An 18185-nucleotide genomic window follows, 5' to 3' on the forward strand; every position below is an offset into this window, starting at 1 on the left:
CGAGTTTCTCTTGTAGTACTGATAAAAAAAATACAAATACGTAGAACAGAGAAGCCTATTTAGTCTAGGTATAGATCCTAATTAAGTTCACACATTTGAAAATAATTGGTTATAAGGTTGTGCATTACAGTCTGTTTGATATCAATTAAATTTGGATTATTAAACATAAATATTATTATTTATCCTTTATAAAATATTTCAGGTAACTTTTTAAACCTTTTTCTTTATTTGAACTTGCTACGGATTTCAACTAATATGTTATAAAAAGAATTAGCAGAATTCGTCCAGTCGTTGTCGAGATTAGCGCTTAGCCTCACATTTTCGCCATTCATTTTTATTACTAAATTTTTTTACAATGCCCGTTCATTTAGCTCAAGGAAGGAACATAATTTGGAGAAGACGATACATACCTTGCATGTGTTTAATATTTATACTATCAGAGAGGTATAGAAATTTTGTTTTAATGTAACCAGAGATATTTGGTTAAAATTTTACAACTAAACAAGTACAATTACGTACAACAGTTAAATTTGATATAACACATAATTCTCAAGTAACATTGGATCATGGAACATATTATAATTATTGGCAAGGCACGAAAGTCGTGACATCTTCTTCCTTGAACCATCCAAGAGGAAGAACACCCTCGCTGTTACCTGATGGGATATAGTGTTCAATTGTTCAGTGGTGCAACTTAACATCTATTTTAATTAGTAAAGTAAAACTATATCTAGATAAGTTCTTTCATAAGTGGATAATTTACGCCCAAAGTTCACGACCTGTGGTAGTCCACAACTAGAGAGATTAACGACATCGACATGGGTATTGTTGGCTTTGACAAGAGGGTAAATCTGTAATGAGCTCTGCATTCAGACAAATCTTAATTATAATTATTTACATCTTACTCATACGATGTAAATAACAATCTTAGTCAGAGTTGTACAGACTCTCTTTTTTGTTAGTTAAAATATGTATTTTAATAGAATTAAATAACACGAACTTTGGTATGTTGTGTCTACTCTTTAGGTACGTGCACCCAACAAGAAAGTAATTAGTCTAAAGATGCCAACGAATTTTCTTATTTCGTTTTAAGTTTTCCAAGTTAAAGAAATAATTTTGGAAGTATGAGGATTATCATCGCGACAATATCTTGGCCATAGAGGTGGCGATGCTTGGCCGGTTGGCGGGTATAATTTGTGGTTTTGAAGTTTTCATATCTTGTTAACGAAGTGACTTTTATTTCGGTCATGTCCTGTTATTTGGGCTGTTCATTTACTGATCTATCACCTGTTTTAATATTATCGCTTACTTACGGGACACCCTGTACGTATGTAGGGCAATCATATTTCCCCAACTTTTGAATGGTTGGAGATACAAAAATTATACTTTGGAGATAGGGCTATACTGACTTCTTTTGGTCCACAGAATCAATAAATGTACATTTAATGTCAAATAAATTTTTTGAATTTTCATCCAGTTGTGGAAACTTTTTCGGAAAGTTGATAAAAACAAGGGTTTTGGTGCATACCAAACGCTTTATTTGTTATATTTTTAGATATGTTATTTTCGATTTAAATTTATTATAGTATAGAAGTAATATATGACATTCCCTCCTAATTTATTTAACCTTGAAGCTTCAACACAACCTGTTGAAATCAGATTTTAGGTTTGGATTTGGAGTAGATATATTAGGATTAGATCTGAAGCCTTTTAGACGTTTTAAAAATATTGAACATGTTACGCCTTTGTTCCTTATCCTAATTACTGTTACACAAAACGATTGGTAGAAATATTATTACTTTAATTTAAAAGTGTTTAGGGTTTGTACAGTAAATTGCAATGGCTCTGTTTACGACAAGCATACAAAGAAATAAATGGCAATAGAAATAACATTTTATAAATCAAGTCACTTAGGAAAGCTACACTTTCGAAAAATAATTTTCTTCCAAAAATAATGAATATTAATGATGGTTTCAATTAACTACGTATTGCAATACAGTGTACTTTTTAACCGTAGAAACAAAAAAAAAACATGAAAATGACAATTGAAAGAACTAAACGTGAAAGTTCTCAATACTAATTTTAATACCTCATTAAAGGAATATTAATAAAAATAACAAAAATATATCAAATAAATTAATAAATTATTATTTTTAGTATTTATTGGACTAGCAACAGCAACAGTGCGCCATTCAGAAAAAGAACCTTATTCTACGGATGAAGAACATCTTCCATACGAATGTCTCCAATACGTGTGTGTGGTAAGTCAATTTTACATAATATTATTTATTACAATGCAGGCTAGTTTAATTTTTTTTCTAAAAACGGTTAATTTCTGCTAGTGGTTAAGATGCTAAAGTAATAATGGATAACAAACTGTCTGTAACATATAGGGTTGTATCACAAGAGAACCAAATTTATTATGTACATTTCGCTTATCGTATTGAATTTGTATGAAATGCTGTATTTTTGTTTATAACGAATATTTAATAACACTACCAGCCTTCTAATTAAGAATATTATTTTGAAGGCCTATTATTTTACGTTATTTGCTATCCTGTTTTTAACGTCATTTCAATCGGCAAAATTCATAGAAGCTGAATGTATAGCTATAGATGTTTACAATTAATCAAAGTTATTTTAATAATTTGTATATAGAGCTGTAAAACATCCACATTTGATGTGCTATGGTAATAATCAATGCTGTGAGGAAACAAGATGATTGTGGTCTGTGCCTCTAGGCGGTGTCAGAGGCGGCGAGGTGACGTCAGCCAGTTAATTAACAATAGATAACAATATTGCGCCGCGCTAGGCTGCCTGCTCCAGGTTGTTTGCTATTTAGTATTTTGTATGGGTTACTTCGTTTTAGTCACACTCTCGTATTTTAATTCAAAACTAAGTGAAAGTAGTATTGAATAGTTTTATATTGTAATAATTTTTACTGTTCTTCTAATGAATATATAGCAGGGCACAGATATAGTCTTGTCGTAGGAAAGTCAAGATAAATAATATTAAAAGAACCGTGGTTTTTTATTCGATATCAAATTAATTACTTTTCATCTGTTATAAAAAGCTCATTGAAATAGTATTGAAGTTCTACAACAGTTAAAGAAATACCAACAATACATCTGCCGAATACTAACACAATTAGTTTGGCTTGGCAGTAGTGATACCAGGTTGCGTTAAAGGCCTAAACTTAAAGGTGAAATTCTAATAATTAAAAACTAAATGAAAAACTATAGTTGACAATGCATTCTGATTACTACCATTTAAAGAATGATCCAAGGTCCAAAAATATTGATCTAAATTTTAACTATCGTATTTTCTGTCAACTAAATAAAAGTATTAATAAATAAGAAAAATTCAATAAAGCCAAGAAGATATACGTTTTACACTAGCAATAAGACTATAATAGACAGTAGTCATCTATACTATCATATAACAATCTAATATTTGAGTCCGAGTGTGTGTGTGTGTGTGTGTGTGTGTGTGTGTGTGTGTGTGTGTGTGTTTGTGTGTTTTAGTCACATAAAAATTACTGGACCAATTTTACAAATTTTCATGGACATTCTTGTGGTCCCAATTTCAAAAATCCCTCCAGACTACGTCCCACAAGTCTTGAAAACGACCTTTTAGCTTAATCAGCAGATAGTCAATCTGTTTGAATCACCTGTCAAAGTCAAGAAGTATAACAATTCATACACATTTCAACAAACGATAGTAACTGTGTATTGATATTCATCTGTCAAAGTCTAAAATTCCTTATTATCAAGATAGCTGGTCAATTCAGCTTAAATACTTACCCAAAATCTTGGATAAAGTAACATGGAAATTAGTCTTAAATTACTCACTGCCGCTTTAGTTCCAGACATGAAAGTAGTAATAATTTTTACAATTTTAAATACGCTATGGTTTTTACGAGTACATAATTTATTACTGAGATTAATAATATTATATATTGCATAGTAATGTTATAGTTAAATTTTTACCATCCACAACCTGGCCTAAGGTGGATGGTAAAAATAAAAAAAATAACATTACCTTTCCAAAGTACCGCATTTTGCAAATCCGACTTTGACTTTGAGACTTTTGGGATCCGAAAGCTCGTAAATCCCGGTCACCCCCTTGGGATCTATCTGACTTTGTCTTTGATGATGATATATGCGTTTAATAAGTGCTGGGATATTTTCATTGATTAATTTAGCTCACATAGAATCCCATACAGGAGCTGAGCGCCTCTTTATATTGTTAATTACACCATAAAAGTCCTGCTGTGAGACGAGCCTTCACATTGAAGACTGAACCCACAGCATCATCCACTTCGCGAGTCCTCTAGGGTTGAGGGCCGTTGCTAAATTGTGAGGCCACTGAAGCTAAGTGCGTGTTAATTGGTCACTCACTTCTTTGATCAGGTTAGGGCAGACAATGTCTCCGCCATCGTCTCTTTATAACATCTAAGAATTAATTTGGTATCACAATGTTGAATCAATTTTGATTTTTTATAAATAAAACTCGGGCCGCTTAAACCACAGCCTGAAAAAGATTTCTCAAATTATTAAACTGTATATACTATTGTAAATAATAAATTTAAATTAAATCTTTGTGATTGTAATTTGTTGTATTATTTTTCACGAGATCATATTGAGTTTACAAGTTCCGCTCTCATCCACGGTTTCCATTTTGAATTTAGTTTGAAGGAGAAAGATCGGAATATCTAATAAATATCAAAACAATATTATCCCCAAACGGATATTTTAAGGATTACGTTGTATCACATTCAAGCGATAATGTTAATATTATTTCTCAGCAATTGTAATTGCAAACAATTGAATTAAATGCAAGTTGAAATTTTAGAATTTTTAAAATTAGAATATTGAAGTAAAACAGTATGAGGCCAACTTGAAATATAACAGTATTTCAAAAATGTAAACAGAGTACAAAATGTAAAAAAGATTGTAAATATAAAAAATTTAACTAAAAATAAATTTTAAAGGCATCACTTATCGAATGAATATTATTTATATTAGGGGATTTGGTTGGATTTGAACATTTTAAAATCGTAGTCATATGCTCTTGTGCTGAGGCACAAGGTACTGTACATACAAAGGCATTCCTGTTTAGGTAAAATGAAGAAATCTGTTCTTCAACCGCAGTGAAATTTCTTAATAATTGTATTATATTAACCAATATAATACAATTGGGGTAACCTTGAATAACTAAAGAATCAAAAACGAGCTTTTATGAGACTTCTACTTTTACAACGCCGAAATGAAGACATATACAGCTTATATGTCATATGTCAGCTTATTATCTCTCAATCCGGAGTTGACCCCTTTTTATAGTAAAATGACCGGACAAACTGTTAAATTCAGAAATTAATTCTTAATTCAGAAAGTTTCATATACGTTCAATAGATTTTTTTTAAGTTATCTGTATTTTTTCTAGTGCAGTTACTTGTAATCAAACTAGTTTCTGTTTATTGTTGACATACTTGATATAAAAAACCCATAAATCAAGCATATAAGTTACTTATATAAGTATTCTTCGTTTGATTATGTTTTGTTTTATTTTTTTTAAGTAATTACAAAGCTAATGTGAGAAGGGCATAAATTTGCTTCTGTATTGTTGTATAAAAAACATTTGAATTTTAGTGTTTGAATTTTTTAAATTAATCTGGTTCTGAAAGATCTTTATAAATAATTTAAAGGGTATAATCTCAATTCAAAGGAAACTTTAAACATCAAAATTTGACGTACTCTCCCTCAGAGTCTTTTACAAATACTGTATGTCAATCTGTGCCTTCTAGCCATACGTTACAATCTAGTTGATTTTTGTAATTTAGTTTTGTAGACATGGAAAACGTTCTCCTCTGTTTATGCCGTATCCAAATGACCCCAACAAGTCGAAGTATCCAGAAGTCTTTCCGGGGATCCCTGGAAAACTTACAGAGGTAAGACAATACTATAACAACTTAGAATTTTTATTTATGCCATCTCATGCAGTCTCACTGTTTGTGTCCTCTTCCTTCTCTAAAGGAAGTACTTTCTGAGTATATGAATGTAAGCCTTGAAGTGTTACTGGGGATGTTATTTACACGAGTACAGATAACATACACGGTATGTCATATACTCGTGCGCTTGGCAGATGACGTAAAATACCGATATCATGTATCTTTCCATTTATGGATTTTACCCAGTCAGCCATAAAAAATGTGATTAAAAATATTATTTTAATTAGTTTGAAGCCAAGATAGGGGGGCCTCATGGTCTTGAATGTGTTATGGATAATATGGGATTCGGGATTGCTGATTGTCCCTAAAGTGAAAAGGGGAGGAGCCCTGTAATTTTCCGTCTTAGGTATGCATGGATTGTAACGAAAAGCACAATGTACAATTTTTAATCGAATGCTGATTTAAATACTAATTAGTATCCGGTTTTTATTCTAATACCTTATAGTTTTATTTTATTGGACAGTTATAATGGAAAACGGGATGGATGTTTTATAAATGGAACATTACAGATTATAAATAAAACTGAATTATACCAAGATTATACCGAGAACTTCATATTTTATTTATTTTATTTTATTTTACATTTCAACGGACATCTCCATTTTTACAGTTTTGAACAATAATTAAACAATGAAAGTAAACAACTACAGTGACAAATAGAGCAATAACGATTAATAAACTATTTAAGTGACGAAACGGATATAAACTATGAATGTCAATAACGTAAGTAATTATTAGTATATACCGTGATTTGAAACTACGGAAAACAACGAACAATAACAGCAATAAATTATATAAATATGAAGTTCTTTGTTTAATCTCTATAATTGGTATAATTCTCTAAAGAGAATGAAATAAATAGTTATTAATTATGATAGTTATTGGCTACTTTTAGTGCATCGGAGATAGGTTCCGGTAAAAGAGAATGATAACTCAATTGACTGATATATTATAAACTTGTATATGTTTAGTTCCTTTGGAACGAAAATAATGGAGTTCGAAATATAAATTATATCTGACACAACCCATCTTAGTGTAAGTTCGGTAAGCTAGGAATCATAGGCATCCAATGAAACAAATGCTAATCCGGTATGCTCATCTATTGTCTTTAAAATCAAGGGATTTAAGATTCGAGAACTAAGAATTTTTACCATAAGTGACCTAAGTGGATATATTTAAGTATAATACAACGTTATATAATTTTTATCGTAAGTGACCTAAGTGGATATATTTAAGTATAATACAACGTTTTATAATTTTTATCGTAAGATAACGCTTAACTTTTTAATAAAGATGTATAAACCACCTGTTATTGTTTTTTTTATTCGTACTGTGTACATTTCAATCATCTTCAAGCGTTAGGTTAAGGTAAATAAAATAAAATAAAACAAATTATTGAACTAACTTAACAGGTATTATAAACTACTTTGGTGCCAAAAACGAGAAGTTTTGTTCAAGAGTCTGCTACCATCGTTTTTATTGTTTTAGAATATAAAGAGTATTACGAGTAGATTCCCGTGGACATCCCTTTTGGCTACGACCAATTGAAATAAATAAATTATAGAGTTTTATTGGTGAAGTACGAGTAATAAGTTACATTACATAAATTTATCATACAACAGGTTGGACAGCAAGAAATGTACAGGGTCGGAAAGAATTATAAGGCAAGATATGGAGACTTTGTCGGAGGCTACACTCAAGAGAAAGTTCATGTGTCTACAACATCTTTTACCACAAGAACAACAGTGACAGCTCTGTGTGTTATGGCTGGCCAATTTCCTCCTTCCAAGCCAATATTCAAGGATTTACCGAACTGGCAGCCCATTCCTGTCTGGCAGAATTCATCGGATTTTGACAAATCATATGTGAGTAAATGAAATAGAAGTGAACAATATGCTTAAGGATCGCTTCAAATGTATTTTTAAGAATACAGCTTTCTATATTTTTATCTTAAAATTTAAACATGTATAAAATGCCATATTGTATTTTAATTACATTTAATAAGATCAGTATATATTTAAACAACATGTCTGTCTATACTACAGTATCTCAAGTTCATGTATTTGTACTATAAATACATAAATGTACATTGCTACGTCAGTCCACGTGTTGCAGCACTCTCAATCTCAAGGCCCACGGAATTAACTTACTGAGTATTTCAAAATGTACATAGGTTTTAAATGGTCTTTATGAGAAGTTATTGTGTGTTAAAAATGGCATTTAAACAATTTTTACCGAATAAGGCTGTAATTTAAATTTGTTTGATTGTTAAAAGTTATGAGAAGAACTTTGCACCGTAAACCTTAGTAGGGATGAGCACTCTATGCCGCTCTCAAGTATGTAAAAAACTTTAAAAAATAAATCACGTCAAAAATGTAATGCAGTTTCAAAGGTGCTGTTAAAAAACTCTATACGGTAAAAAAAAAAACACCTACGACTCACTACTGAAAATGTAATCACTCCTAGGTATAGACTATGTAATAAACGAGACTGCTAAACACATTATTTTGGACTGTGTGAGGCATGAGGTTAGGAAAAGAAATTTTAGGTTCCAAACGTTTGCAACTTCACAGTCAGGTGATAAATTCGACGTCAGCATTGGGCAGAAGCTTCTTTGATCTCATTGAAGGCACGGGTATGCAGGCCCTACTTGTAAAACTTGAAGGCGCAATGACGTGTTGAGAACTAAGAGTAATTTATGTTTCCCTCTTTAATCTGACCAAACCTTAATATAAATTTAGTGTGAAAGTTAGCTCCAGTTCACCTTTCTCTTACTGCAGCGCCTGAAATCCGACACTGTCACAGCCTCGACCTCTGGAATCTGGAGTTATTTTTGTCTGAAAAGATCCCAGACAATCGGCGACGAAGAAGCTCAAAATGAACTCTACACCATTTCGACATCAGAGACATCTAGACAACAAAATATTGTGCATCTAGGTGAAGAGGTATTCTCATGGTCTCGTCACGTAAACAATTAAGTGCACCACGATTTTTTAGACACGATTCCTAAGCACGGTGGAGCAACCGAACTTTCTACACATAACATTGCTATGGTGGGAAGGATTGATTCAATGTGAATGTTGGGGTTTGCTCCAGTTCACCTTCCTCTCAGTTATCAATTTAGTGTTAAAAGGTAAAAGTTTATTTGAAAAAGTGAACGAAAAGTTTACTCAGCCGGATCAGCTAGCCACAACTCAGCTTTTTAAAAATCTCTCTCGAGTACTGTCTTTGTAAATGTCAACAAATACTTCAGTGCTTTATCACTGATACTTTTATATTCTGTTCCCACTCCAGCCCAGTTACAGTGAGATTTGTAATTTTAAACTTGGACTGTATCTATACAGTCTCAGGCTGTATCTATACTCAAATATAATCTATTTGAGATTTATATCAATACATAATATTGACAAGTTGTATAAAACTTGTCCGAATTAACACTGATCAAAGGGATTTTGAAACCTAGTTCATTCACAATTTCACTCTTGGAAAGTACTGTCTGAATGACACCCCTTTAAGTTGGATACAATATCAGATTTTACTTCTTTTGCAAATTTGAGATTGTTCTCTGCCAAAACACTGGGAAGTGAACTGTAAACCGGACACTAGTTTTTAATGAGTGAATTCCCAAAGGCATAATTGACATAATTGTTTCCCAAAGGCATAATTGACATAATTGTTTCCCAAAGGCATAATTGACATAATTGTTTCCCAAAGGCATAATTGACATAATTGTTTCCCAAAGGCATAATTGACATAATTGTTTCCCAAAGGCATAATTGACATAATTGTTTCCCAAAGGCATAATTGACTCTATGTTGTCAGATACCTTGATACGAGTACCTTGTCAGGTAATGAATCTGTTATGTAGTTTTAAATTATTATTAAGGTTGTTATTTTCTGCAAAGAATAGCAATTAACTATCTCAGATGATGAAGTCAATAAAGAAACTTTGTAACATAAACAAAACTAAATCTTCAAGAAATGGTTAAGCTTTATTTCTGTTCAAATAAACTGTTAAGTACTTTTTTCCAATATTAACTACCTTACCTCTGTATGAAAAAACAACTATAAATGTAGGCTGTATACGAGTACATCTTCACATAACAACTTGATTTCGTTGACCTGCCCTTAATAAATGAACCATTTTACAGAATAATACAACGCTTCTTTCTTCTTTCAATGGGCCAGAAAGATGGTTTGAAGCCAGATTTTAATTAAGTAAAACGCAATGCCTCCAAACAATACGAGGAGCGACTTCATATGTGTGACCTGACAAACGTATGCAAAAGCCAGACGTAGATATCCGCTATTAACGCAACAATCTTCCCAATTAATTTAATTGTTGTCGAAATTACCTTCAATAGCACATTAAATATAGAGTATGCAATCACCTGTGCACCTTCCAGCGAGAGGATATCGTATTAATACGGTTTTCCCGAGCTTGTTACCATTCAAGCATCTTGTAGTGGCAAGCAAAATTAACACATTGGAAACATCAGTGTTCTCATCCACTTGAATAGGAAACCAGGAACTTCGGTTTATTTTTCAACAATTCAATATCATCAAACATAACCTCACTTTTCCATGACATTTCATTATTATTGATGAGGGAGTAACTAATTTGATAAGGCGATTCGACTGCATTCTCTTTTTCATGAAAAATGAAGTCTTACTAAGATCTTTCGTTATTGTCTTTGGAAGAAAGTAGTGTCTTGTTGTTTGTAGTTTTAATGTTTTGTATCTAAGCGGCACATTAACAGAGACGGTTTCACACTTTCATTAGATAACATTTCGTCTCACATAATGCAATATGGTTTGTGACAGTCATCATCAATCGTAAATAAACCTCTGTACCTCAAGTATTCATAAAAATATTTTATTTCTTTTACGTGAAGAGGTTGCACGCTTGCTGACAAGATCGGTGGTTCGTTACAATGCAATATAATAATTTTAAAATATCTATTTCCACCATTGTTGGTATTTTTTACCTCCAAGAGCTCGCTTGCCTATCCTTAGGGGTACAGGTTGGCAACCTGTTGCATAGACCATTTATTGAAACGAGGTTGTAATTTTTTAATTTCAGTTGTATGGTGGAGATCTTCAGCTTACCAAGCAGGTATGTCCAAGATTAGGCACACTAGTGAGTAAAGGACTTGAAGAAGCAGGAAAACCCGACCAAACCAGAGATCGTCAAACGTTGTATAAGTTACTTCAAAATTATACTGGAGATCCAAAAGCCAACTCTGTACTTTCAGCCGCTGCCCTTTATGACGTTTGTACTTTTGAGGTAAGTAACTTTAAAGTTAGTGGAATATGATTGTTTATTTAAGCTGGTTTTGTCGAAATATTGAAAGAATAAAGCAATACATACACTTGTGACAGGTATATATATATACAACATTCTTAAAGGAGTATAAATAAATATGCTTTCCCGAAAGGGTCTACCGATCTGCCTTTATCATTTCATACTTTTTCACTGCCCAATAAAATCAGGAAAAGCTTTTAAAATACCAGTGATAATTATTTAAATTATTTGTTACGTTTTTACGCGTAAACTATTTTGCCGATTCTACTGGAATTTTTATATGGGCATTCTTAGGGTCCCTGGTTAACATATAGACCTATTCTTATTTTGAATCCCCCCCTCCCCAAGTTGCGCCCTACTGGTCTCTAACGTTGCATTACAGTAAACAAATATTATTAATAAATAGGGCCTGATAAATATAATTAAGTGTTCTGTGTAAACATATTTTATGACACCACAACCGTATGTTTAATTAATTTAACCACTATTTTCAATTTGTTTAATTTTATAGTAAGCTTAGAAAAGGCTTAAAAATAACAAAACTTATTTCAACCTTTTCTGTAACGGCTGTTGAGCACAGAGAAAGAAAATATTCAGATAAGAAAATTAAAAGTTTTAGTTAAAATATACTTTTAAACGTATATTTTAGCACGTATTAAGTATGCAGTGCATGGTCGGAACTGTAATCCAGATGTAAAAGACAAAGTTTACTATCTACTTTTACTATACATGTAAAGACTTATAAAACCCATTTTAGTTGTCTTTTGAGAGAAGTAGGCTTCTCATACCTTTATATTATTATATTTTCTTAATCGGGAAACAAGGCAAAATCAACTATAAAACAAAAAATAACAAGAGCGGAGTAAATTACAGCGGTCATGAATGTACACTTTTTGGCAGATTTTCACACATGCAAAGCCTCCGGGGTTAACTGCTTGCTGGTGATGTCTTGTAATGAAACTCATTAATAATTTTGAAACGGAAGTAGAATTTTTACAGTACATCTTATTTTAGTGTTCATTTTTAAAAGGATCAAGGGATAAATAAAATTGCCGTTGGCTCTTATTCCTGGTTTAGTGCATTAAAAAGAATTTCTGATTCCGGTTAATTATATTTCAACGCCAAAGCAGAGTTCTCCTTGTTACCATGTCATAATACATAATATATACTCGGTCAGAGACGCCTATTTTAGTCAAAACGTGTATATTTTCGGCCCGTGTAATCTTCATTCGGTCTACGTTATTTTATTTGTCCTATTAGCGTTTACCTTGTTACCTCGACCAGGAAAATTTACATACGGAAGAGCTGAAAATCTTTCTTCAGCAAACACATGTCTACATCCAACAAATGTAATTTACTTCTATGATATAAGGTATTTTCGGTGTAAGTAGCATTTTTATTTTAGCCTTGATGAGGCAAATACATAGGGTGTAAATTAAGTCTTGATACGCCTGGATGTATCCCAAACGGATTGAGATATCGACATACAAATTTCAACATACTTATTAAAATACTTTTTTTTTGGATTTTTTGAATGATAAAAAACATTTTCCTGTTTTCAAAGGGGGTTACGGGGGGACTTTAAAATTTCAAATTGCAACCCCCATCTTGTGACATACATATCATTTCAATGGCCTATTTAATAGAAACACAATGACATGAATAAAACATCTCTACAACGTTCTTAGCAAACGTTATGGGCAAATAACCCCTTACGTCTCAGGGTGTAAATTAATATTCATGTTATTATTTTATTCAACATAATCTTAAGGTTAAATCTACCTTTCTTCCGACTGAGCCGCAAGGGATATTTATGATCTAGTATATAGTCTAATAAAGTAAAATGGTTTTATATCAAAAAGTAATAATTGATTAAATAATAATGTTCCAGTCTTGGAATGGATTGCAATTGCCTGCTTGGGCCACTCAACCTCTGGTTCAATACCAGAACAGACGTATCTATCCAGATTTGTTGGAACCCATTGCATTGGAGTTCTTTTTTGACCTGATATATTTAAACCATAACAAGAATAATCTTCAATATTATTCAGGTAAGGTAGTTCTTTATTCACATAATATCACTTATATCTACTAGCCTACCTTACTACTACTGCTTGAAGATTGCAAGGCACCGACGAGGATGACCTTGGGAGTATCCAATGTGTGGACATCTCTTCTGTCTGTTTTATCAACCTCTCTTTAATTCTTCACATACCCTCCTTACCCTCTTTGCCAATCTTTTTTCTTCCCAAGAGGGCTTGTCTGAAGATTATTGATCAGAACCGTCGAGTAGGCCTTGGAAGTTCCCAACCCCAAGGGGAAGAAGGGAACCTTGGTTTGGACTTCTGGCGGTGTGCTGTTAGAATTCGTTTTGGCGATGAGCCGTTTCGGCAGAAGCCAGGAGCCAGCAAAAGACACGAACACCGACCCTTGGGGACTGAATTACCGAGTTACAACGCGCAGACTCCGTGCCCTTGGCTGATTGGCCGGCCGGATTATTATGAGTTTATCTCTTGTGGACATCTTTGGGGACATCATATGAGAACATCCCAGTTGATCTTGGGCAGATTTCTTTCTTCATTGAAGCGGAACTGTCCCGGGCCATCGGACAGACGCGGTGCCGTAAGGCGCCTGGCCCCTATGATTCTGGCAGCAGTAACCTATGTGTTACTGATCAAGTGTTGCGTCAGCTCAGACATATCCATAGTTGCTGCTGAATATGTACAATCACTGGGGGGTTGATAAAACGAACAGAACAGGAATTCGGAAAAAGGAACTAGGGATTCGAATTGAGAAGACTAGTGGAATTTCCAATGTCGGAAATACATGAGGTTAGCCAAGGGTGGCCAGTAAAGTACAAAGGTGTGAGATCTCATTTGGAATGGAAACAAAATAAGATCCTATGGAAGAATGTCACAAGTAAGTAGAAGTAATGACATACTCAGCTCGGGTAACCCCGTGGTCACTGTCCACGAACTCATAAAAATTATGACCCTCTAAGGGTACTACTACTACTACTTCTACTACTAATCCTTACTTTTACTATCTAGTTTATTATTGTGAAACCTTTTTTTTAATAATTATATAACTCCTTCAGCTTAGTAAAAGGGTTGGGAAGGTTTTATGTCTGTCTGTGTATTCTATATCTCAAAAACGAACAGATCTGTAGATTTGTACTTTTGCACGAACCTTCATTTGTTAATGAGTAACAAAGTAATTTGATGACGGTATATATAACTCTATGGGATTTGGCTGAGCGTCAGCTAACAATTTTAAATATCCTATGAAAAACCATAATGACAACGAGAAATTTTGTAAACTTAACAACTTTGTGAACGAGTGAACTTTGTCAAAGATAGCCTACGACATTTTCCGCCGCAATGGTTAAACAATGCGGCTGCAGTATTTCAATGTACCTGTATGAAAAATGCATGTATGAAATATTTATAGAATCGCTTTTTTCCCAATAAAATTAGTTTTTTTACTAAAGCTTTACCATAATGTTTCACTTTGATTAATTTGAATTTGACAGATCGTTGAAATAAACCTTACTTAGAAGTTTATTTATTACTCTATGTAAAATTTATTTCACCATGGAAATGAAAAAAGCGCACTTCTAGCAGTTTTAGTTACTTACACAATTTGTATTAGCTTAATTACTAACTTCACATCTAACTGTCACCTACGTATCTAATATACTCAACGTTTTAAAATTTGCTTGTATCAGTTTCACGTTACACAATAATCCAGTCATAGCTGTAAATTGAGGCACGGATGAATGAGAGCTGTTACGTCACATATCTGTGGAGTGCCAGACTCAAATAGCTCAGGTAGTAAATATTTGTACGGTGACAATCAAAGCTGCATGGAGCAGTTCTAGCGTCGGACCTCAGAACTAACTTAAATAATCCCCTGGACCTCAGCAACCCTTGCCCTTGTGAATGATTAATCTCCAATGTAACTAATACAGTCCAAGCTTCGCCTAAATAAAAGTGGTGAAAAATTTTAAGGACTGATAGTAAAGTATGAAGAATGTGAATGTGAAACAATCAGTCACCAAGTTTAAATTAGTTTGGTATACTTCTAGGTAGCTTATTATATTTACCAGTGTATAATACCTATTGTTTTGTGAACGTAGTAACTGTGAAAACTGTAGTAAAAAAATGTTCGCATTCATTGTTCTTGTGTGTTCCTCAGTCACACTGTTATGAGTGTGACTCAGCATGTTGAATAGTGTTCATGAGAAATTAAAAATGTTGCTCTGGTAGAATGAAATAATCCTAACTAATTGCCTAAATAGTACTTTTATGGCTATAATGAAGAGGTCTTAGTATATTTTATCAATGTAAATATTGATATTTATTTAATTAATTGTAGTTAGTTAAATAATTAAGACACAATGTTGTCAAATGCCAAATTTAATATGATTGTTGTGTTTTCAGGGCCTCTCTTTAACTACATTCACGAACAGCTGGAAATGAATAAAAAAGATTCAGAAGAAAAATACAGATTTCATGCCACACATGACTCGACATTGTTTGCCCTGTTGGAGGGTATGGACATTGAAGTGGAAAGGTTGATTGGGCCTGGAGATGGGATAATATTTGAATTATGTCTAAAAAACAACACAACTATTGTTCAGGCGAGAACTAACTTTTTTATTTATATAAATGTATATGTAGAAAAGGGATTTCATTAGACCTTAGATAAAAGACGTTACATATCGTGATACAATGATGACCAGTATATTATGAAAATTGTTGCTCTAGTTTCTATTTCTTGAAGTAATTCTAATTGGTTTACTGACCATCATTTTGAGCAGTAGGTAGTATCATGCTGCATTAAAAAATTGTCAAGCAATCACTATAATTTCAACTATATCATAAAGATGTTTGTTTCTATCTGATCATAAGTGCCTGTCGCCATTTCGATTGTACTGCGAGTGAGTCAATTATTCAGTTGGATTAAACGAATATTACAATTTATTATACGAGGAAAGAAGAACGTTGTTTTAAATTCACAATTAAATTTAATTGTTGTTTGTTTTAGGTTCTTTATTACCACGCAAATAAACAAACTTTTAGAAAACTGAAACTGCCATCGTGTCCGGCTCCTTGCACACTGAGCAACTTCATCAAGGCAACTCCTGGGCTCACGCCTCAACAGTGGGAGGAGAGATGTCACATGTAATGTGTCAAAATATCAAATAAAGCATATGAGCTGAGTTGATTGACAAGAACCAACTCACTGGAGATGTCACATATGTTGTCTGAGTTATTTATTTACGCAGCTAGTAATCACCAGAAAACATGGGTTAAAACGGTTTTATGTTAATTTCTGCTTTATGTATTAAAAACATTTTTAATAAAATTATATCGTTCCAAAAGAAATGCTACACTAAAAAACACTTCAATTCAGATAATATTCAATAATAATGTTCAATGTGTATGGAGAAAAATAACCATTATAAATACATGTACATTAGAGGTTAACTAAAAAATAATAATTGGTTCAATATCGTTGATCGTATTTAAATTTAACCAGTCTATAAACAAAAAATACCCTCTAGAGCTCTGTATATAAAAATATATGCAGTTATTCGCTCGTCTCCTAGGCTTTGCACGTGTATTAGCACTACTGGTTCGACTGAATTACATTTCCGACGCCAATGTTGAGTTTGCCTTCTTGCCACAATCAAGAAAATTTGTCAAAAGTGTGTATTTATGGCCATTTTAATTTACTCCGTTCTGGGTGTATTTAATTTCGCGTGAAAGCGTAATAAACAAACAAAAACTCACTTTTGCATTTATAATATTATAAGGAATTACGATTAGGACGCTTTATTCAGAGTTTAGAATATTGCTGTTTCACGGAGGCTATTTCACAATCTGTAAATGAAAACCTGAAAGTTTTAATTATTGTACCTATTCAAAAAGTCTTCACATTAAAATGTAATCTCGATTTAAATGATGTGATATAATGAAAGTCATTTCGCAGTTAGAGGGAGTATAGATTACACTCGTGGTTGTTTTCTCTAAATGTCAAATTTAGGCAATAAACGTGATTTCTTTAACCTAGACTTAGTTTAATTGCAACCATTTAAAAATTATTTTTGGGAACATGAGATTCCAGAATTTTCTTTGAAGTGGTTTGAATCATATTTAGGTCATCAAGATGACAAAAACTCGTACGAGCAATATAATTACTACTCTTCATTTCTAAAAAGATAGAACACGAAATATATGGCATCCCTTCGATATTGAATGATATGCAGACATAAAATGTAATTTAAGTGAAAACTATGTTGATGCTTTGGAATTAAATGCATTGAACGAGTGCTGGCAAGATAACAACTGTATGTTTCGTTTTCCCACGGCCAATTGTGTCATTGTCCATCCGTCTATTCGTTTGTACGTGCAAATTACTCTGGATAGAAAGGTCCTAGGGACATGGAATTTGGTATATAGGTTCCTCTTGATTCAGAGAAGAAACTTTAATTTTTAGGTCAAAGGACAGTCTGTATGTCCGTAAGTGAACTACCTATTTCGTTACGGTCTGTTGGCCCCTTCAATACTCCTTTGTATCGGTCGGTAGTATCGGTTTATTCTTATTCTCCCTTTTCTACATAACTACGTTCATATGTAAATAAATATTAAACAGAATACAGGAACAAAAGAAACTAAAACAATACGAAATATTCTCAGGTATGGGATAATAATATTTTTCTAATTATTAGAGCTGAGTTTAATATCCCTACCGGTTCAGTCGAAACCTCAAGGACGCAACTATGAACGCATTTTGGGGGAGTAAGGATAAAATTGGAGGACCTCCCCAAAAACCATCAACATTTTTGAAAATTTCAAATTTAAG

The 18185-nt window shown here is 33.0% G+C and overlaps 1 protein-coding gene across 1 annotated transcript; it reads left to right on the forward strand.

Annotated features, from left to right (window-relative positions):
* The first annotated feature begins 2153 nt into the window (after positions 1-2153).
* On the forward strand, positions 2154-16627 carry LOC124361519 (lysosomal acid phosphatase-like). The gene is made up of 7 exons (XM_046815574.1): positions 2154-2261; positions 5843-5950; positions 7633-7875; positions 11094-11297; positions 13207-13366; positions 15758-15957; positions 16365-16627. Exons 2-7 carry the CDS (start codon positions 5876-5878, stop codon positions 16503-16505), a joined length of 1023 nt encoding a protein of 340 aa, XP_046671530.1. The 5' UTR covers positions 2154-2261; positions 5843-5875; the 3' UTR covers positions 16506-16627.
* Positions 16628-18185: the final 1558 nt, after the last annotated feature.

Source organism: Homalodisca vitripennis, chromosome 4 (genome assembly GCF_021130785.1).
Source record: "Homalodisca vitripennis isolate AUS2020 chromosome 4, UT_GWSS_2.1, whole genome shotgun sequence".
NCBI classification, from domain to species: Eukaryota; Metazoa; Arthropoda; class Insecta; order Hemiptera; family Cicadellidae; genus Homalodisca; species Homalodisca vitripennis.